This window comes from Miniopterus natalensis, chromosome 7, assembly GCF_054644295.1.
Source record: "Miniopterus natalensis isolate mMinNat1 chromosome 7, mMinNat1.hap1, whole genome shotgun sequence".
NCBI lineage: Eukaryota > Metazoa > Chordata > Mammalia > Chiroptera > Miniopteridae > Miniopterus > Miniopterus natalensis.
Window position 1 is genome coordinate 43,616,598 of NC_142087.1, and position 23,268 is coordinate 43,639,865.

At 44.6% G+C, this 23,268-nt stretch overlaps 1 protein-coding gene across 1 annotated transcript in view; it reads left to right on the plus strand.

Annotated features, from left to right (window-relative positions):
- The first annotated feature begins 262 nt into the window (after positions 1-262).
- Positions 263-23,268, plus strand: part of GATA6 (GATA binding protein 6) — a 28,959-nt gene continuing 5,953 nt past the window's right edge. The window contains exons 1-5 of the mRNA XM_087818612.1: positions 263-1,405; positions 5,953-6,119; positions 9,639-9,764; positions 10,752-10,839; positions 10,935-11,038. Coding sequence (XP_087674738.1) covers positions 286-1,405; positions 5,953-6,119; positions 9,639-9,764; positions 10,752-10,839; positions 10,935-11,038 — 1,605 coding nt within the window. The 5' untranslated portion in view covers positions 263-285. The remainder of the gene's footprint in view (positions 1,406-5,952; positions 6,120-9,638; positions 9,765-10,751; positions 10,840-10,934; positions 11,039-23,268) is intronic.

Sequence of the window (23,268 nt, forward strand, 5' to 3'; positions counted from 1 at the left end):
GCGCGGGGCGGGGGAGGGGCCCGAGAGGTGCGGGGCAGGGAAGGCGGCCGGCCCCGGTCCTCGGAGGATCCCGCGGCGGCTGCTCGGCCACAGCCCCTTTCACTCGCCCATTCCCACGCCCAGGGCAGAAACGGGATCTTCGAACCATCTCGTTAGTTAGGAAGGGGAGTGGGAGCGCGACGCCGTGCTGCCCGCGCTTTCGGCGACCCCTTTTCACTTTCCCTCCCGCCCCTGTCTCCCCGCCTCAGGAGCCAGAAGTGAGCTCGCCGCGGCGCAGGACCGTGGATGGCCTTGACTGACGGCGGCTGGTGCCTGTCGAAGCGCTTGGGGGCCGCGGCTGCGGACGCCGGCGACTCCGGAGCCTTTCCCGCGCGCGAGCCCTCCACGCCGCCTTCCCCCATCTCCTCCTCTTCCTCCTCCTGCTGCTCCCGGGGTGGGGATCGCGGCCCCGGCGGCGCCGGCAGCTGCAGGACGCCGCAGCTCGACACGGAGGCGGCGGCGGGACCCCCGGCGCGGTCGCTGCTGCTCAGCCCCTACGCCTCGCATCCCTTCGGGGCTCCCCACGGACCTTCGGCGCCCGGGGTCGCTGGCCCCGGGGGCGCCCTGTCGAGCTGGGAGGACCTGCTGCTCTTCACTGACCTCGACCAGGCCGCGACCGCCAGTAAACTGCTGTGGTCCAGCCGCGGCGCCAAGCTGAGTCCCTTCGCGCCCGAGCAGCCCGAGGAGATGTACCAGACCCTCGCCGCCCTCTCCAGCCAGGGGCCGGCCGCGTACGACGGCTCCCCCGGAGGCTTCGTGCACTCGGCGGCGGCCGCGGCGGCCGCGGCGGCGGCGGCCAGCTCCCCGGTCTACGTGCCCACCACCCGCGTGGGGTCCATGCTGCCGGGCCTGCCGTACCTGCAGGGGGCGGGCAGCGGGCCCGCCAGCCACGCGGGCGGCGGGGGCGCGCACCCCGGCTGGCCGCAGACCTCGGCCGACAGCCCCCCGTACGGCGGCGGCGGCGGGGCGGGCGGCGGCGCCGTCGGGCCGGGCAGCGCCGGCGCGGCCGCGGCGCACGTCTCCGCGCGCTTCCCCTACTCGTCCAGCCCGCCCATGGCCAACGGCGCGGCGCGGGACCCCGGGGGCTACGCGGCGGCCGGCGGCGGGGGCGCGGGCGGCGTGAGCGGCGGCGGCGGCGGCCTGGCGGCCATGGGCGGCCGGGAGCATCAGTACAGCTCGCTGACGGCCGCGCGGCCGCTGAACGGGACGTACCACCACCACCACCACCACCCGAGCCCCTACTCGCCCTACGTGGGCGCGCCGCTGACGCCCGCCTGGCCCGCGGGGCCGTTCGAGACGCCGGTGCTGCACAGCCTGCAGAGCCGCGCCGGAGCCCCGCTCCCCGTGCCGCGGGGCCCCAGCGCAGGTAAGGGTCGCGCCGCAGCGCGGTGGGCCCGGGAGCGGGGAGGAGCGGCTCTTCGACTCGGGCCCGGTTGCCAGGGCTTTCCCGTCCTGGCCCGGAGGTCGGCCCGGCCCCAGGCGGCATGTGCCGACCTGTACCTGGGCGACCCCGAGTCCGGCGCGGTTGATGCGGTGCTTCTGTTTCGCGGACTGTCTCAGCTCCTTTCCACGAAGGAGACGTCAGTGCCTAGGAGAGCTCCGAGGAGCTGATGAGTAGTGAGTGGGACGGGCAGGGGGAAGAAGTTAGCCCGGGAGGGAGCCCACAGGGCCTGAGCCCCGTCGAAGATGAGTTTTGCGTGAGTAGAACAGTGAGACCCCTTTGGGGGGTAAGTTTAGGGGCGTGTTGGAGACTTGATTCACCCTGTCCTTAAATACACACACGGTCTCGCCCAGTTCACCTCTCCAAAGGCGAGCTGTGTTTTCCTCAAGGAGAGTATTTAAAAGGGCGCCACAGTGGAAAAGCACCTAAGGACCTAGTTGGCATCCCCACGGCCCATCAGTGAGAGGACCCCGGGACTGGTCAGCCTGTGACTCTCCTGAGGGAAAGCTGCTGGGGAGACCCTTTGACTTGACATAAGTTGGGCGGGGGCCTGGGGCTCCCACATCTACTCTTTCTCTAGAGTTCAGCCCACCAGCTTTTCAGTTTCCAGCCCCACTCATACTATCGTTCCTGTGTCTGGGGCAATTTGCCGATGAACTGGGAAAACACGATTGTCAGAATACCTGGAAAGAGCCCGTTTTGAAGTGTTTTGTTCACTGAAACGGGAGGGTGTGAACCGTGTTGTCTGGCCTGACAGAGGCACTTTGGATGCTTAGCTTTCTGGTGCTTTCACGGGTCCCTCTTACTTTATATTTAACCTGTTTGGTAACCTGACAGACTCCTAACATAACTTGATTTTTTGGGGGGAGAGGGGCTGTCATTTGTTTGAGGGGGTCTGTGGGAGTCACAGAGTCAGCTTAAATCATGTTACCTGGTGCTTTCACACCCTGAGTCTGAGAGCCTCAGCTTTCCATTTAGGGGCAAGAAGTTTTTCAGGGGTCCTGATTAGTTAGGATAAAGTGAGGCATTGCCAACCTTGTGTTCAAAAGACATGCTGGAAACTCTAGTGGCCTGAAAACGAAGGATCTGATCCGAAAGTACTAGTAACAGTGGGAGAAGGCAACAAGCTCTTCCTCTCTTCCTCCACCCACTCTAAGATTTTGGTCTCAAAATTCTCACTTCTTCCGCCTGCGAAGCTGGCTCTGGAGACCGTCATCACTGTGTGGGGGTGGAGGGCCCTGCTGGTTTGCTCTTTTGAGTAGAGGCTTGAGAGAGCACAGCACTGTCACCCTTCCAGCTGCATAGGGACCCACGTCTGGCTCCCAGGAGGAGAGAGAAGCGGGATGAAGGTTCTTCAAAGGATGGGAAGGGGGTGGCTGTTAGGGTGTGAGGCGTTTGTCAGTCAGGAGTCTAGCAGGGAATCTGAAAGGGTGTATGAGATGGGTAAGGGTGGGGCAGCTGCAGTTGGACCGAGGTCCTGTAGCTCTGCCTTGTTCCATGACACACCTTAACGTGATCTCCTTGTTGCTTTCCCCTAGTCTTCCAGTGTTTCACAGGACCGAGAAAGAGAAGTAGTCCCAAAGACATAACTGGAGTCTTTTTGGCTGTTTAAAGTAATTGGTTCTGTGAGGAAAATCCTTTTAGAGGCAATAGGGTGCAATTGCAGGCAAGTGATGTTTCTTTTCATTTTAAACAGCCTATCCTGCCCTGGCTGGGTGGGTAGCTCAGTTGGTCAGAGCGTTGTCCCAGTATCCCAAGTTTTTGGGTTCAGTCTCCGATCAAGGCACATACAGGAAAGTGATCAGTGAGTGCATCAATAAGTAGAACAACAAATCCATGTCCCTCTGTCTCCCTCTCTCCCCCTCCCTCCCTTCTCTCTTAAAAAAAAGGTAAACGTAACCTATCCTTTTAGTAATATTTTCACTTCCTGGATAGGACACTGAAAAATTAGAAAAATTTTCTGTAGATCCAGAGTATATTTTAAAAAACAACCAACCAAAAATGGGAAGGGGGTTGGGAACACCCAGGCTTTTGCATAGTCTTATTAAGAAGGTGGGAAACTACTGAGTGAGAGTAAGCCAGACTGGGAGTGGTGGAGGCAAATAACCCTAACTTTGCTTGTCCTCACAGGTGTTCTCTTGCTAGACAGACTTTGACCCCCCAGCCCCTCTCCTCCCAGCTTCCTAGCTAGATTCCCTGCTTCTCCAATTTGATTTTTTTTTTTTTTTTAAACAAACCATTTCTGGAGGCACTCTTGAATTGATTTGGGCAAACAGCAGGGCTAAAACCTGAGTGCTGAGCTTTCTCAACCTGCCTAGTGTGGAGGCTTCTGGGAACCTGCTCCACACATTTCTCCCTGGTTCTGGTAGTGGGTGAGTGGGTTGTGGGGAGTCCTGGGGTGAGCTCTGGGTCCTCACAGCTCTTCAGTCCTTCAGCCCAGCCCTTCTCCCCTGAGCCTGCGTTCCCCAGGGCACGCACCCAAGGCAGCCATGTTAGGAGAGAGATGATGGGTAGGGGGAAACTGATGAAGGGGATTCCAGTGCCATCTGATTTTATAATTTTTATTTACAAACACTTTTCTTATTTTAATCAGTTATTGGATTGTACCTGCTGGGTGAGGGATGGGGGGTGGTCTGGAAGAAATGGGAGCTATAGATTTTATTTAACTAAAAGTAAGCAAATGTACTAATTTTATTTTTATCCACGGTGGACTTTTAAGTTTTGTCAGTGGATTTTCAGATGACTAAGGAGAATTTACCTGGAGAGCTCACACTGTTGTCTCCTTATTGTTCTCACCTCAGGGGAAGGAGGCCAGTCACGGGGCTGGGTTCTCCAGGGAATGCCCCACTCCTCTATTGAGAGAGGCTCTGATAGGTAACATTTTAAAATCAACAACAAAGACAAATACCTTGTTTAACTTCAGTGTCCTTGAAGTCCTGAGCGTTTTACTGATTACCGCAGTCAATAGTGGCTTTTAGGGCGGAGAAGAATAAATCTTTGTGATGTGTTGTAAGTTGCAGTATCCCCTCGACAACTTTGAACTCAAGTTATGTAGGATGCTAGTTTCTCTTAAACTTACCTCTTGAGGAAGGAGACTTGTTTTGTACGGTAAATAGTATTAATGGAATTAAAGAGTATTTATGCCAAAGACACATTTAACTGTCTTTACAACAAGCAGTTAATGGTAGAAACAAGCGGTGAAGTGCACAGGAATGAGAAGGAATAGAAAGGCCCATAATCTTCAAATAAAACTCTAAAGGGTGATGTTTATTTACTTTAAAAAAATTGCTTCAGAAATGTTCGTTAAGGAAAGCCAAATTGGAACATTTAAACCCTCTATAATGTTAATAACCCTAAATAGGAGGTACTTAGGTTTTTAAAGAGTCTGTTTAAAAAGTACATATGTAATTAATAAGTACCTATTTCATTTTACATAATATTTATTCATTCATATTTAACCGATATAGGGTAAGTAGTAAATGCCACAACCATTTATCCGTAAGATTGTTTCAAATAACAGGGCCAGGGTAGTTGCGAACTCTGAAAACTAACCAAGTAGAAATGACCTAAACACAATTTAGAAAGATGGCACAGGTTGAAATATTAGGGTAGGAAAATAGGAAACAGCTTTATTTAGCACTGGGCTGGTCTTAGTGTTTTTTCTGAATCAAAATATCAACCGTTTGTAGAAATCTTGCAGGTAGAAACAATCAGACCCACTTTAAAATCAGAACATCTTAATGTTTGGTCCTTGTGGCATGAAAATCAAACTTAACATTTATCTCTGCTTATTGTTAGTGCATTTTCCCCCTGAGGAGATCTCAGCCATTTTCTAACTAATTGTTATAAATGCTCAAGTATTTCTAATTTCGCTTGTCAGTTTTTTGTTTTTTTTTTTTTTTTTTAATTGGGGAAAAGGCAGGGTGGCAGGTACAGTAAATGCTGCTTAAAAGAAAAAGGGAGATAAAAGAAATCAGGCGGCCCCCCGTGTCTGGGATCTTTGTGGGCTGGAGCCGGGGTCAGGGATCAGTGTTAACGTCCTGCGCTTTGCTCGGGCGCGGCAAGTGGCATACTGTAATTATGATGGATTTCAGTTCTGCAAAGCCTGTGAACAGCCGGAAAGGAGGGGTCAGGGGACCCAAATCGATCTCCCCACAGCTCATCTCAACCCCGAGGCCCTCGGTGGTAGAAGGCAGATGGCTCAGGCTCGGCTTCCAGCGCCGTCTCCTACTTTCCTAGGTTTCTGCTGGGCGCGCCCAGGGGCGCCGAGGATGGTCCAGTGGGTCGATAGGGGCGTCCCGGGCGGTTTCCCCGCTTGGCCAGGGAGCGGAAAGGGTCGGTGGGGAAGGGCGCGCGCAGGGACGCGGGCAGCGCCCGCACCCTGCGGTGCTGGGGGCCTTGGGGAGGGTGGGGGAGCCTCGGCTGGGGCGGGCGCGGCCTCACGGGGCCTCTCGTCCCCCCTCTCCCCGCAGACCTGCTGGAGGACCTGCCGGAGAGCCGCGAGTGCGTGAACTGCGGCTCCATCCAGACGCCGCTCTGGCGGAGGGACGGCACCGGCCACTACTTGTGCAACGCCTGCGGCCTCTACAGCAAGATGAACGGCCTCAGCCGGCCCCTCATCAAGCCGCAGAAGCGCGTGGTGAGTGCGAGCGCCCCGCGCCCCCGCGCCCCGCACAGGTGCCGCGCCGCCCGGGGCCTGGGGAGCCGCCCGAGCGCGGGCGCCGAGCCCCCGCCGTCCCGGTGACTGGCGCGCGGCTGGAGGTTGTCCCGAAGTCAGTGTCCGGGCAACGAAAACAGCCTTGCCCCCACGATGAACGTAGGGAATGACATCTTATAGGAAAGGGGAAAAAAAGGTGTAGGGTACTACCATTATTATTGTTTTTTAGGACAAAAGTCTATATTTGCAGACCTCTCTATGTAGTGGTAACTGCGCCAGCGCAGTTCTGGAAGGAGACGCAGGAGATCTGTAAGGATGGTGGTAACCCCGAGGAGGACTGAGTGTCCCGACCCAGGTCAGGTAGAGGGAGGAGATGTGTTCTCTCCGCACTCTGTGGTCGGGTTGGGATTTTATCCCTGAAAAACCATGCTCGGTTACAGCGCCCCTCACCCCCCAGCGGGACGGGACGGCAGACCCACACTCCGGTCCCCCTACAGCTTCATTCCGGGGTTCTGACTCTGCCCTTTGGGCCTCTGGGTCCCTTCTGCCTCTTCTCGGAGGGAGACAGGTTTTAGCCACAGATTCCTCTGGTCATTTGGGTTGCCCTTGAGTCTGGTGAAAATGTATTTGCTCTCACCTTTGTTATTTTGAAATTTGGCTGTTCAGAGAACTACATAGAACTTGAGAGAAAAAACTGCAGTCTGTGAGTTCTCAGGTTGAGGATTTTCACCAATGTGAACACGTTTTACTATGTTTTAAAGTACAGGAATTCAGATCCTTTCTTCCGGGATCGATCTCTTATGGTCATCACTGTGTGTGTGTTTTTAGGGGAGGGTATTTACTACTGTAGTGATTAGAGAAAATAGAGCTTTCGCAAACCCCACTGTAAGGCTAACATTTGTTTAGCCAAGCACCCATACTCTAATACCTTTTAAAGTAAAATATTTTACAGTTAGACGCCAGACATCTTAAGTATCCAAGTAATTTATTTAATTGTTATACTCTAATTAGCAGGGACAAACGCTACACGTGTTGTTTGTGTTAAACAGATTAGAGTGAAATTGCATCACAATGTAAGTCTGACACCTTAAGGAGAAGCAATTAGTTTTATGGTTGTTTTGTTTTTAATGCATTTAAAATAAAGTGGCCAAGGTTAATTTAATGAGTGCATGAGCCTTAAACTTGTTACAACCTCCCACAGCTTAAAAGTTTCTTCAAAGGCCATCCTTAACTTCAGCGCCTGACTCCCTATGGTTTTCATTTTTCTTACATGCATGATGTTAAAAAAAGGAAAAGTAGTAGCTGAAAAATATCCCTAGGAAATTCTTTGTTTTCATGTATTAGCCTATGTATTAACCAGGAAACTGATGATGATTTTGTTTTTGGAAAGGCACGTTGATCTGAGAAATAGCTGAGCTGGGAAAGGTAACATTTTCTCGAGATTGAGCAAAAAACTAATAGAATAGTAGCCCTTTTGGTTCTAGTTGCATTATAAATTTAATCTAGTAATGTCCATATTTAGGTAGTACCATTGTTTTTTGCTTTTACAAGTATAAATAACAGAACAGTTTTTAACATCTCCGAGTCAATTAGTTTCCCTTCTGTGTGGCAACTGTGTTGGCTGTAACCAAGGTCAGCCAATACGCTTTGTAAATGGGTTATAAATGATACCGATTGAAGGGCGTGTCTATCAATTACTTCTCCTTGTGGGCTTCTTATTTATGGCTTTGATGGACCTACCTTGGTTATCAGAAGCAGAATGTTGAACCCAAGTTTGTTTAGCCAGCAGTACAGAGCCAATCACTGTGAATTTGAACTTGTAATACATTGCAAAATGAGAGATTTATGGTTAACTTGAATTCCTTGTCAATGATGAACATAACTGAGATCACTTGTTACAAGGAACTTTTATAACCCACTCACCTTCATTTCACATGTTTATGAGGACTGGCTTCACTTATGATCTGCAGTTGACAGTCATAAAGTTCTTTGTTATAATGGCAAATTCTGATAACACAAGTTTGCTTCACATTGGCTCCAAATTCCACTGGAAACTGTCATAAATGACCTGTTTATAAAATGAACCTTCCTGTCCCTGGTTTTCCGATTTCACATTTATTAAGAGAAAGGAGTGTTCTCCTAAGAAATTTTCTCTTAAACAAAAAGAAAAAAAAGAAACCCTAATGCATAAGGTTTTATACATTTTCATCATTTTAGCAAAGCAATTCCTCAAATAGTTCTGCCAGCCAAGTGTATTAATTACAACCAAAAGTCAAATTGATTTTTTTACATCTTAAAGTGTTGTAGTACTAAGAGGCTTACCAGTATCTCTTTTTATAAATTGCCTGTAAAGAGCACTGCTAAAGTAATACAACAGGATGCAAACTGTACATGAGAAATTTAATTGTATCTTTTAAATTTGCCACCAAAGATTTGGAAATCTCTGTCCTTTAATCTGTGAATTTTCAGTATATGCTCGATTTTTATTTCTGTTGTGCATTCTTCTTAACAACTTCTTTTCTTGAATTAATTAGTGTAGCTCCAGTCCCAAATTCTGTAACTTTCAATTTACTTTGGTTCCTGGATTTTCCCTATAGCTTCTTTTACTGAAGTCATGGCACCGTTTTTTTAGTTGCCTATCTAGGTAATTTGAAAACAAATTTAGGTTTTTACCATTCTAATGAGAACCTTATACTAGGTTCATTCCTCATTCTTTATAACATAGAATTTAGGGGCAATAAATTCCCTTTAAGGATATTATGGGCATAACGGGAACATGGAAATCAGAATGACAGTAACCCTTTGTTAATAATGAACTTTAATAACAAAAGTGCATTATTATACTTTCAGGGTAAATAAAACATATTAATATCATTGTGTATAAGACGATGCTAGCATTAAAACAGCCATAAAATTTGCTTGTTTTCTGCAAAAATGAAAAATACAAAACTCCAGGCAGCATTTGATCATGATAATTATGGAATGTATAAAAATATTTCTTTGCAAACATTTTGTACAATCCATTTCTATTACTGTCTAGGTTCTTCTGAAGTTTCTGGTTTGTTACTCTGCACATATCTGAGAACTAGTCCTGATTGTCTTCAGTTCAGGTGAAGTGGAGACTGCCCAACACCACTTACCGTGTTGGCAGGCAGTTATGATTGCATTTCAATGCTATTTTACATCAGACCTCTGACAACAGTAGGTGCAGTTACTGGCCAACATTGTGACTGCTTCCCTGTAGATTATTCTATAATCTACGCTAATATGCTGGAGCACATCAAATGTATGTTTGGGATCAAGCACAAAGTATGTAAAACTTAAGTTTCTTGAGCCAGGAAGGTCAGTCTAACTACACCTAATTTTTTTTTCTTTTCAAGGAACCCCTTATTTATAATAACCAGGTGCATGCTTATTGATGACAGGGACATGATGCAATAATGTATGTAGCATATACACAAAAACCACTTATAAACTACACTTTCTTGTGCTGCTTTCTAGCCTTCCTCCCGGCGGCTTGGATTGTCCTGTGCCAACTGTCACACCACAACCACCACTTTGTGGCGTAGAAACGCTGAGGGCGAACCTGTGTGCAATGCTTGTGGACTCTACATGAAACTCCATGGGGTGCGCCACATATTCTGCTTATGTGTATACACATTTAGTATAGTTTTTACATGGTTTTGGTTAAGAAAAAGTCAGCATGGATGCAGGGTGGAGGGGATCGAGGAGGGAAAAAGGAGGTATCTGTAATACTTTCAACAATAAAGATAAAATAAATTCATTGGTGTGAGGAATGTTAGTTCAGATCTTAGGTTCTGCCCTATTACTGTCTGATATGATTAAATACTACAAGAGAATCATCTGATACCTCCACCTTTATCACCGACAGGTATGAGCTGCATTCACAAAAGCAGCTGCTAAAAAAAAAAACCAAAAGAGGAAAAAAAAAGTCAGCAAAGGAGAAGGGGATGAGAGTGAAAATCCGATTTTCTATATGCATGTTATTGAATCTCAGATGCTATTATATTAAACTGTTATCTCAATATTGGGAATATTAAAATGAAAAATAGATATTTTAGAATTGACAAAATGGTAGTAACCCTTTAAAAAAACTGCACAAAGAAGGAAAAATGCATGGAACCAACTAGAAATGCACAATAACTAGTTTATATCTTAATTTTGGAATGCAATAAAATATATTTACACTTCATTTTAAGGCTAGCACAAAATATTATATACACATCTACCTTAAAAAGGAAAATAACCTTGTATATGTAGGAGGATGGGACTACATGAGCTCTTGGAAATAAAAATATGCATTCAGTGGTTTTACTCTATAATTGAAGTTGTTTAAAACAATAAACATTAATTGGAGGAATAATATCTCTCTGGCAAATCATGTCATTTTCCCTGAAGGAATCTGCATTTGATGGGGTAAATATAGTCTTTGTGCAGTTGGAATCTATTGACTGTATATAAAAATTGGTTTGAAATTTATGCCAAATTCTTCTAAATGAGAGCTTTCAGTATTGATGTTGGGCCTTTAGCTAATGTTTGGGTTTTCTTCAATATATTTATTAACTGTATGGCCTGTGTGAAAAATTTTTTTAGGTGCCTCGACCGCTTGCTATGAAAAAAGAGGGAATTCAAACCAGGAAACGAAAACCTAAGAACATAAATAAGTCAAAAGCTTGCTCTGGTAAATATAATAAAATGTTATTAGATTGTAAAGTATTTGCCAACCTTAACAGTAGAGTATATGTGTATTTATGAGGTTAATTTTGACTGTTGTAGGCAATAGCAATAATTCCGTTCCTATGACTCCAACTTCCACTTCTTCTAACTCAGATGACTGCAGCAAAAATACTTCCCCTACAACACAACCGACAGCCTCAGGGGTAAGTGTTAAACAGCATAGACGCTAAACTAGTGAGTAGCTCTCTAGTTTACTATCTCAAATTTTATCTTATCTGGTAGTACCATAGTCTAAACCAACAGTTCAGTTCAGTTAGCTGATACCTAAGAATAGTTTTTAGAGGAAATTACATTTAAATGTCAACAAAATGGCAAACTTAAGTACTTTACAAACCTCTTAATTAAGATCTATATCATATTTTTTATGGTTAAATTAACCCAAGTAAAAGCTAGAAGTTTTGGTTTAAGTGCTTTAAATTGTTTTATTTCCAGGTTTTTATTTGAGTTGCTATATATATGTATTTCTAATGTAGATTAAAAAAACCCAGCAGCTCAATGGTTTCATATACCCCAGAGCCCATGTAATTTAAATTGCTTTTGCTTATCATATCAACTTTTGCTTTCAATTTTCTTTTCCCTCTCCCTACCCTTCACTTCCCTCCCTCCCTCCCTCCCTCCCTCCCTCCCTCCCTCCCTCCCTCCCTCCCTCCCTCCCTCCCTCCCTCCCTCCCTTCCTTCCTTCCTTCCTTCCTTCCTTCCTTCCTTCCTTCCTTCCTTCCTTCCTTCCTTCCACCCAAAACACAGTTCATCATGATGTGTCAGTTGCTGCTGTCTTCACCCAACTGTCCTCTTGCTGGAAGGCCTTGCCTTCTTTAAATGCACCTTAGTTGCACCCAGGCTTCTTTCAGCCTTGCTACATACAAACCTGTGAACAATTTGGTTTGAAAGTGAGAGCCTTTGTGAAGATCACACACAGAGTTTGTTTCTGTAAAGCTGTGATTGGAACTCAGTGTTTGTTGAGTGAAGAGCATTTTCCCACTGTAATATTTCCTAAATTTATCTGGAATGCTCTTTAAAAATGACCGGGTCTCACCCTAGATCTCACTGAAACCCAGGTGGGCCTGGGCAGCACGTCCCAGGTGATGGTAGGATTATACTGAGACTAGCTTAGGGTGAAACACAGGCATTAAAATCTCAGTTGATTTAGTAATTGTTTTCTGCATTTAGTTTTGTCCTATTTGGGGCACTTTGAAAAAGGAGAGGTTCCTGGGCTCCACTCCGGACTTTCTGAGTCAAAGTCTCTGGGGTGGGGCTTGGAAATATAAGGTTTTGAACAAGTGCCCCAGGTGAAATTAAAACCCTCACCTCGAAGTGTCTTCCAATCAGGGCTTGGGAACCTCAGAGCTGGTTTCTTTCATCGTATTTTTACAGGCTTGACAAATGAAAATTAAACATTTAAAACAATTTTAAACTGTGCTTAAAACTATATTTATTCCTCTTTGTCCTCTGACCCAAATTCTTTCGGGCTTTTTCTTTAATGAAACAAGAAGTTCGATTCAAGTTTCACAAGGGAAAAAGCCTTTCATTCATGTAGGCTGTGTGTGTTGCTGACGGGTTAAAGGATGTTTCTAGCCTTTATAAAAGTGGATGCTGCTGTATGATGCTTTTACAGGAAGGTTACATGTAATTTTAAAGATCTAAAGTGGTAAATAGAACAGTTCCTTGTAGGGAAATGAAAAGATCAAAATTATTTATAAGTATTTTTTATTATGCCCTAAGTCCTCAGAAGCAATTATGTGGCTAAATGAGGCAAAACAATGTTCTGGTTTTCCAAAGCGTTTAGGGAGCAGCCAGGTTTTTGGCCTCAGTGTCTGTCTTTTTTAGCAGAAATGAGGACTGCTGCCAGCTCCAAGTCACTTTTGTTGGTGATACAGTCCAGCTTAAGCATGGCAAAAGCCAAATTTGAATGATAAATGGCAAAGAAATAGATATTTGCCCAACAATGGGCTTTGGGGACTTGGAACCCTTGTGGGTGGAGTCCATTTTGCTCTTGTGATATAAAATTTCAAATTTGGCTATGTGCAAGTCCAATCAGTTGCCCTCCCAGGGGAGGAACAGTGAAAAGGCAGTGACTGGCCCCGGCCTGTCTGGAAGAGGAATCTTGGGAGTTCTACTTTGGTGTCCCAGCATCTCTCACCTGGGACCCAGCTCACCAGAAGTGGCTTGCCAGACAGTGCCCTTTGGAGAATGCTCAGTTCCCTCCTAGAGGCCAGGAAGCAAAGCAGTAGGATTTTAGAAATTGGGGGATTTGAGAGCTGTAAGCTCCCATCCTTTTTGTAGTCTGGTCAGCCTTGAGGAATGGGCTGTGTGAGCTGCATTACAGATGGCCTGAGAAATGCTTTCTGACAGCTTTTCTGGTGTGTGGGGTGGATTGCCCGCGCTCCTCCCCTCACCCCAGGGACCCGCTCCTGGCCTGGCTCCACAGGCACTCCACTGGCACCTGGGTTGTGGGTTTTCATCAGATGGTGAGCCCATCACGAATGCCCCCATCAGCTCCTACCTGCTGTGCCTGTTGTGAGGAACTAGGCCTGCTTAGCAGAGTCCAATCTACTGGCTGTCTTTGGAAACTGTGCCCCTCCAAGAATAATTGTAGACTCCAGGGGCCTCCCCAGGTCACTACCAAGGAGTGCCAGTGTGTGCCTGTTGGTTCCCTGGCACTTTTGGAGCCTTCTCTGGGTGTGTATGGCCAGTGTGGTGGCTGAGGAGCTGTAAAGAGCATGCTAGTGGAGTTATCTGTGAGCCACTGGCAAAAGTATTTGTGAAAGGGGGCTGCGTTGACAAAGATGTGTTATTTTCCCATTTGGTCATGGTTATGATGTTGGAGGGCAGTTGGTATTGGTACTGTTGGTGTGAAGGTCTGTAAGGGGTGGGGAATGTTATAGCCACATAGCAAGGTCGTATCTGGCACATAGTACATGGCACCTTCATTGGCTCAGTGTTTAAGCCTCCTGTGGTGATGGGTACATCCCATTGATCTCCAGTCGCCCCTTTGGTGGAAATTAGGGTTATCCTCGCTTAATAGGGACAACTGAACTACAAAACAAAGGGCGATCTCAGGCATACTCCCAGTGGAACACAGGAACTGGGGCCACACGTTCTTCCTTTGAGAGATGTAAATGGCAACGTAACTGCTCCGGCTTTCCTTAATGATTGTGAGGTACAGCAACGATGTCAGACCACTGTAGTGGTCTTAATCAAAATTGCTGATTATTTTCATTCCCCCTGAGAAATCAGACCACCAGTAGGTATTCCCTGCAGGTTTCTGTTCAGTCCTGATGTTCCTGCCCTGCCCTGCATGTGGGCATGTTCAGGTGGTGGCTCGAGGTCAGCAGCGTGGCCTGGTTCCTGAGCTCACCTGGCAGGGGCTGAGTGTTCTGGAGGGAGGCACTCCTAGTTGTCTGCTGCTATGAGAGGGAGCTCTAGGGCTCCCTCCCCGGCAGGATGACAGTGTGGGCAGGATTCCTAGCACACAGCATTCGGCATTCTTCCAGGACAAGTGCCATGAAAATAATTTTTGTGCTGCTCTGAAGCCTCATTTCTTTGACTTAATTGTGTGTCTTAGCTTTATGTACTTGTTTTAGTACTTTGTGTTTTCATTAGACCTTTGCTTGGGAAAAAGGAGACAATGACCTGGCTACCTTATGACTCAGTTTCTCTTTGTAGGCCGTGTGTGTGTGTGTGTGTGTGTGTGTGTGTGTGTGTGTGTGTGGTGGAGGTAGAGAGGATAGTTTGTTTTCTGTGTGAGATTGGGGGGACCCACTGCCACGCAGCCCATGGTTAAAATAGCCCCTGTATTGTTGCTTTCGAATCTTTATGTTTGTTAAGAAATGTGTTAAACTTAATTTTTGATAGTTGATTGATTTTTGTGACTTTTGAACTTAAAGATAAATTTCCCCAAAATAGTTTTTCATCGTGTCTAAAATTTTCTTACACAATAGTTTTACTGAAGAATGTATATTTAGTTGACCTAAATGGACAGCAGATTTTCTTTGGCATTTATATTCTCTGTGGATTGTAATAATATTTAAATTTTTCATTGATTTCCATTTACTGACTGAGTTATATTTTATAGGTTTTTTGTTATTGTTATTTAGGAGGGAGACATAGTAACATGTTCTATTTCAGCAGTTCCAAATAAGATTTAACAATGTATAAATATCACTATCCTTCCTATGACTTGTAACTAAAAATTTTTAAAATTAGAAGATACTTTATTTATGCATATATGACTAGCCCTTGCTTTACAGTTGTCCCATTTACAAAGCATTGTGCTATGAGAGGCCCTGTTTATAATTGAGTAAAATTAGGTCTCTGACCTCAAATTGTTCATGAGATGGTGGTAGTGGTGGGGGCAGGTCTAGACAGATTTTACTGCTAGTTAGATTTAGAAGTGCTTTAAATGAATGACAAAGTGACAACGTACAGTAGGAGGCGAAAGAGGGGAGTAGTGAATTCTGACTGCAGAGTTGGAAATGGCTCTGCAGAGTAGAGGAAATTCAAATTAGTTGGGTAGGATTTCTGGGGGGGAGACAATGGGATAAGAGTGTCTGGGAAGAAGAGGAGAATGGGTATCTATGGACTTGAGGTACATAGTTTTAGGAATTCAGTGTGGCCGGAATGCAGGGTGTAAGAAGCCAAAGGCAGGAGATGAAGCTGATAAAATAGGTGGAAGGTAGGTCTCTGAAATGATTTCAAATTAATATCAAGTCAGCCTTAAGAGGGGCCCAAACCACATTCATTTCTAAATGATGGACTTTCTCTAACCCCCACTGCAGTCACAAATGTATTTCTGTCAATGCGAGAGCCCCAAAATGAACACATTCTTAGCCAGGAGTATTTTGATAACTGATGTAAACAAACGCTGGCATGCTCCTACTTGTACATTTTATAAGCAGGGTTTCCCCCTCACACATAGTAAGAAAAAAAATCCTTCCTTGGATCTGGTGACATGCCCTGACCTCACAGCTTATAATGTTTAGTTTCTCGGTCCCCAGGGCTCCTCGGGGCAAGACGACTTAGGGTGGCTGCAGCGTGACTCTTCCGAATGGAAGCGCATTGGGCATGGTGTGGTAGCGACAGGAAAAATTCCTTCCCCTTGCGGTTCGTCGTTGGTGATAAACTTCCGCAGAGAGAGGCAGATGTCCTTAGACTGAGACAAGGACCTCATCTCGTGTTCCTCACTGGCTGATTCTGTGCCTTTTTGCGGACCTTACCGCTCTGGTCAGTTTCTCCTGATAAATAGGTGTCTTCATTCCTGCCTTACTTACTCTTCTGGGATGCTGTGTTCTTAGCTAGACCTGCTTTCTTATTGCAGTCACCCCTTGATAATAACATTATTCAGTGAACTTGTCAGGAGACGCACTTCTCCTGGGCCGCGTGGTGCTAAATCTTGTGCTAGAAGTGGTTTGAAAGAGTTAACGCACACCCGTAAGTGCTTGTAGCCGACAGGCGGTGATTTAGGGACTGACACTGTTAGGATATCTGGATGTCTTTACAAGGCCTTCTAAAGGAAGGCTAGGGATGTTGCAGGTTAATATTTAAAATTCTTTATGTAGATTTTATTTCATGTAGTAAATATTTGCATCCTATGGTAAAAATTGGGAAGCAATACTTTAGTCATGTAGCTTCTTTATTAGCAAATTTATATTCCACTGTCTTTTTCTCCAAGTAATGACTGTGGCGTTATCGTTGACCACAAAATAATAGTTCCTAGTATTATTAACTATCCCTATAATAATTAAATAGCTGAAAGGTCATTCATATAGTGTGAGTTGCTTTCACTTAGAGGAACTTGGTTCTGAAGAGAGGATCTGATTCAAGAGACTGTCAAAATGGGGACAAAATTACTGCTGAGCGCCTAACCTGACTATCCCATAAGGGCCTTTAGAGGACTCAAAAGCCAGACATTAGGGGATTAGCCTTTCTTTTTATCAGTCCTACTCTTGCTTTTGGAAAGTTTTCTCCCTTTCCCATACTTTCTCATTTATAAGATAGTGGATGTAGGAAGGCAGGAAATGTGCTTCTATCAATACCGTTTATTGCTAATTATTACTCTACTAAGGTGGTGCTTTTATTACCATTTTTTATTTTCAGGGGTGAGATGGAAGGTAAGTAACCGGCCCAAGGTTATGTATTAAGGTCTTGGATTTGGATCCAGGTTGTTATCACTATGGCATACTAGATTAGTCTGTGATAGAACAGTGTGTGTGTGATATTAACATTTTTAAAGAGGAGGAATAATATTTTCTTAATGAAATCTAACTAATTTGATTAGTAGTTTTCAGCATTAAATGTTGCCCCACTGAAGCAGGTGGGAAAATAGTGCCAGAGAAATGATTTGCTCGTGACCAAACATGAGGCACATTGTACAAATTTTCTTGTTACTATTATACTTATTAATAAAATGTATTATAGTACTAAAACTAAGTTAGTTGGGTAATTGGAAAAATAGTGAAATTTACCATTGTTATCTCTACCTAATGTGATTGGGAAAAGATTCTCTTAAAATATTAAGTATAACATTGTAGTATTAAAATTCTTCTAATAATGGGATTTAAATTCAGACACAGTGAATGCTAAGCTAACTGGAACTTTTTAGAATGTTTAAATTGCTTTCAGTTAATTTTTAAAAAATCATTAAAAATGCATTTTTAATAGGCCAGTGCCCATTTTTTTCTCCCAGAGTTTATTATAGTCCAAGATACTCTCTTCTAAATGAATAAAAAAAGTTACAAAGTCCTTAATCTCTTACAAGGGTCTGAGAGAGAGTTGCAGTTAGGTCTTATTATTGCCTCATTTATAAACCAGGGCCCAGAGTGACTCCATAAGGTCACAGACCAAGCCCGTGTTGAAGCCGGGAGTGGAACCGACGTCTCCTGCCTCCCAGTCCAGGGCTGTTACCACTCCCAGGAGTTGACCAATCATCATAGTTATTAATATCCCACTTGCCACTTGCTACAAGCCATGAACATAAATATTTTGTTGGCATTTTATCTTCACGCTCCCTGTGTGCCAGGCTCCCTTTCTTTCTTCTTTCACAGCCCCTTCTAATAACTCACGTTCCTGTCTGACCACACTGGCCTTCACAGAGAAAGTCCCACGTCACCCTGGCGAGGAACCTTGAAGTATGTGGAGTTTGCATACTTTCTTTTTGATCTCAAGGCCTTTTGTGGACTTCCCTCTTTTTAGTGTGTGAGTGCAGGGGCATGTCACAGGGAGGGTGATAAAAGAGTCGTTAGAAATACGCTGTCCTACATTACTATCTGATGGCTTTGTGTGCATATTAGGAAACAGTAAAACTATTGCTCTTTAAATAGTTTATAATATATATGTTCACTCAATTTATCACGGGACTGCGATTTATTTAATAAGTAGCTCATCACAATCTGAAAACTAGAATACTAGGTAAAGAATAAGTGTGGGCAGAATGTCATTTGCCTTTTTATATGGCCTCAGGTTAGAAGGCTTTATCTTGGAAGACAACTTTTCTTTGTTGATTACAGATTCTTTGCAGCCCCCTCTGCCCCCCATCTTATAAGAATATACAAAATTGTCACAAAACTGGAAATAATGTTACGGGAAAATTTAAGAAACTTGGCTTAGAATGCTCTGAAATGTTATTGGTAAATGAATCTTAGAAGAAAAGGGATTCCTTTACTGGAACAAAAGTAATTTATTATGCATTTCATGGGTTTCTGCCAAAAGTTACTAGCAATATGAAGGCCTAATGAATATGAATTAAATACACTGTGGTAGCTCTGTTCATGTTTAGACCTACCTGTTACTTTTTTAAAAATCATTAAAATTTCAGAGAAAATTATCTCCAAAGGCAGGTGTTGGCATAGGTGATAATTCATAATGCTGTGGCTTATCACATCAGGCCCAGCACTTGGAATTTGTGAGACTGGGCACAAAGAGATTATTTTAAACAAATAAACAACAGGTATTGATTTCGACGTCCTGCTGGAGCCCTGTCAGTGAACGACTTCAAGTCAAGATACGCCGGTGTTTAAATGCTGATTTACTTGCTGTGCTGCCCCTTTGGTTGCTGGTAGTGAGATGTGGTTTCATCAGAGCTGGGGCAGGCACTCCAGTGTCATTTTTATCTTATTAAGCACAAATAGTCTTAACGTAAAGTTCTCATTAAGTTTAGTTGCTTGATTGACCGTGAAGTCGGGATCTGGGCTGAAGTTTATTCTGGGGGTTCGCAGGTGAGCAGCTGGAAGGAAACAGTTTCAGGCAGCCAGGCGCTTAGCTGCAGCTCTGTGTGTGACTATTGTAAGCTGCCAAGGTTTTGTAAAGCCTCTGTTTTCCTCTACTAACGGGGAAAAGTAATTCCTACCATCTGGTTCTTGGGAGTATTGTGTAGCATAAGTGGGAGATGCCTGTGGACCTCTTTGAAGCTCAAGAAGAGTAGCACTATTTAAATTTAATCCTGGAAGTTAACAGTGATGTGCTTTATTTGCATGGCAGTGTTTATCATCCCAAGACATGAGAAATAAATCCTTACTTTCCTAATGGGGGGAATTTAGAGATGGAGAGCTATTGTGTTAACAAAGGAACTATTTTTAAATACTGCTTTTATTTCTCTGCTAACAACAGTTTTTCGTTCCTTATGGTAGTTATATATTCATACTGCTTTCTTGTAAATGCTGCTTGGTTCTTGGACTATGATATGCTTTCTCTAATTGAGATGGTAAGATAAAGACCCTCATCCAGCCTCCTGAGAAGCCAGTTTTTTTATAAAAGATCATAATTCACCAGGTTTTAAATCTTGCCTCAGGATTCTTTGCCAGTTAATCTGAGGACTAGAATAGAGACGTCTGTTTTGTTTTGATTCATTTCAGAACAAAACCTTTTTCTTTAGTATGCTAATGACTTTGAGTTGTAGAACAAACCCTCCTCCTTTTCAATTTATATTTGTACATCAGCATTTTACTGACAACCCCAGAATACTTATACATTTGGGGCCATGCCTTTCTTCTCCACAACCATGCTCTCTGTTTAAGTGTGTACAGATGCATGAAACAATTTGCTTCTGCCCAGAGTAGATCATAAGTATAGAATTGTTCTTCTGTTCTTGAAAAGGCAGCGTCCAGGGTATAGATAAACCTAGTTTACTCAGGCCCAGAAGGAGCAAGAGGGTCAAGGGGGCAGCCAGAAAGCTCTCCAGTAAGGAATTTGTTAAATTACAAAAGTAACAATTCTGCTAAAAACTGAGTTAGGTCATCAGTTGAAGGGACCATGACTCCCTCTTCTTGCGAGAAAAGGTGCTCGTGTTCTCTGAGCCATTATGGGAGATTTAGGGGATTTTGTTATGATTGACGATTTTCACATGTCCTGGAGGAGAAAGAACCTCTGTGTGTTTGTGAATCTTTCTGTCTTGCCTCCTAAATTATTGAACCACTTTTTTGTCTGGTCCTATTACCTCTGTTTCAGCTGAAATGAGCATTGTTAGGGTGGAAGTTTAGATTTATCTGAAAGTGTTTCTTTGTTGGAATTTACGTGTAGTTTTTACTTTTTCTTTTGAGGAAGGCCGCTATAAAGCACTGCGAGAGTCTAACCTAGAGGTTATAAAAGCAGAGAAGAGAGCTTTGGCAGCGAGGGACGGCTGGCTTCCCCTCACACAAGAAAAAGCCGTAACCACAAACTTACTTAGATGTGTAGGAAGGACAGATCAGAGGCCACGGAAACCGACAGTCTGAATTCGAGCTAAGGAGGCCGTTGTGATCACCATCAAAGTCTTTTGCTCTGGAAATGATCACACGCTCACCCTCCACCTGCCTAGGGCGCAGTGTTTTGTTTCTTCAGGTCGAGGCTGCACTAAGAGAGATTACACACAGAGGACTGAGCACATCCTTGTCGACTCCTTATTGGTTTTCTTTCTAAAAAATGAAATGTGTGTTTATAATTTACAAGCCAGACAACCTGTGCTATTCCTTTAGAAGGGCTGTGTCCTTTAAGGGTTTCCTTGGCTCAGGGGTGTTGTGTTTCCAGAGCTGCCTCCCTGGGCATCCCCGCTGGAGGCTGTCGCTGGGCCTATTATGGGATATGTGGCAGAAAGGAAAAGAAAGAGAACTGACCGTGTTGGTGAGCCCACTCTGAGCAGACACTGCTGGGCATTGGCTATATGAGTTTATCAAATCAGAAATCCCTGACTTTTCAGATACAAAGGGGTTGGCAAAAGTAGGTTTGCAGTTGTGAGTACACAAAACAGAGTTTATTCTTGTATTATTTATTAATTTTGTGCTTATTTGTATTACAACTGTAAATCTACTTTTGCCCACCCTTGCAATGTCTGAAAACAAACAAAGGCTACTTCTCGCTGGGGAAAAATCTGGTGATCTGAAGATGAACTCTGCCTATTCGCAGGCCAGTGGATGTTTTCCATGTCCCGGCCTGCAGCCGCCGTGGCGTCCCTGAAGTCATTTATTCCTTTAGGAGGGAGTTTTCCAGCCCAGCTGCTCTGCCATCAGTCGTCTCCCACCTCACTTGGCCTGGGCTCCGTGCTAAGCCCAGGCTGGGTCTGGTGCTGATAACACATTTTTTTCAACAGGAAGTGCCTCCATTTTCAGTGTCTGTGGGAGGGTGGAGGGCAGATAAGCTGTGAATGGAAACACAGAACAGATTTCTGCTCCACCCTCATTGCACTTTGATCAGAGAAAGAGCGAGGACCTCTGCTGCCCAAGAGAGGAGGAAGGATGATTCAGCCTCGGGCATCCCGGGGCCCTCGTCCCTGCCGTTTGGAAACACTCAGTGGGGTGGGTTGGTTTACGTTTGTGAAGTCTCTGCTTTGCTATGTTGAGATTTCTGCGATCTGAACTAAAGTCCTCTCATGGGTTTAACTAGATGTGAGAAGACGTAGTAGCCAATTGAAATTTATACTTGTATTTTTGTATGTATGTACTGGGTCCAGGGTCACGATAAGTTTTCTCTGATTTTAAAGGCACTTAAATGGATAATGATACGACAGACCAGGTTTCTTAAGGAGAGTTGTGCCAATTCTAGACTTCCGCAGTTAAAATACCAGTTTCAAAAGCTCAGGTTCCATGTTTCACGTGGGCACGGATGGTGTCGGGTGTCATAGTGGTGACTCCAGGCGTGCAGGAGGCCGCTTCCGATCCCCCTTCTCTCTGTTTGTGCCTCCACTCTGATTCCTCCCTATTTTTTCATGCTACTTGGTGACTCCATCCAGGCCGGTTCATCCAAGTGCTTGTGCCCCATGTTCCAGGTGCTGCTCCCCCAAAGTTAGGCTGTACTATGCCATTCAGTTAAAATATTCAAAGAAAGGTGTAGATGGCTAATAGGTTGGGCCCTCTCAAATGGTCTTCTGTCCCCCATGTTCTCCTGGGTTCCCTTGAAATACTCTTGCATGGGTATGGACAAGTTGTCATTACGACATAGAATTTTTATATCCTGCTGTTTTTCACCCAACATTGCATTACAGGATTTTCCCCCCCCATTTTGCTACATGATCTTTTAATTTTTAATAATTGCATAATAGTTCATTGAGCGGATGTACTTTGCTTTTCCAACCGTTCGCATATTATTAGACATTAGATTATTTCCATGGTTTCCACTATTATAAGTAGACCTGCCATGGGTGTCTTCCTGTGTGGAACCTTTCCCTTCTTTTGAATTCTTTCCTTACAATACATTTTCAGAAGTGAAATTACAGAGCTAAGTAGGGTATAAAATTTTGATGTCTCTGCTAACTGCCTTCTAAGGCGTGTACCAGAATATGGCCCAACTGGCCAAGGATGAGGGTGTACTGGGGTTATCACAGTTTCATCAGATCTCATCATTATGATCTCATTATGTATTGTAATTTATTTTTATCAAGGTATGATTAACATACATAAAAGTTTTACAGTGTAGTATTTCATGTTTAAATAGTGTATCCCCATTTAAAAATATGGTTCTCAAGCTTTGGGCACAAATACTTGCTCCAGTTTTTTCTGAGAGACTCAAATGTTGCTTTTGATTTAAATGAGCTGATATTTTTAAAAATTTTTATTGAATTTACTGGGTGTGACATTGGTTAATAAAATTATAGGTTTTAGGTGTACAATTCTATAGTACATCTCTGTTTATTGTATTGTGTGTTCACCACCCCAAGTCAAGTCTCCTTCCATCACCATTTATCCCGCCTTTCCCCTCTTTTACCTCTCCCCCCACCCCCCCTTCTCTCTAGTTATCACCATATTGTTGCCTGTGTCTGTGAGTTTTGTTTGCTTGTTTTTGCTTAATCCCTTTACTTTTTTTGTTAATACTCACCTGGGGATATTTTTCCATTTCCTTTTTTTTTTTAGAGAGAGTGGAAGGAAGTGGGGGGGGGAGAGAGAGAGAGATTGGTTGCCTCCTGTACGCACCC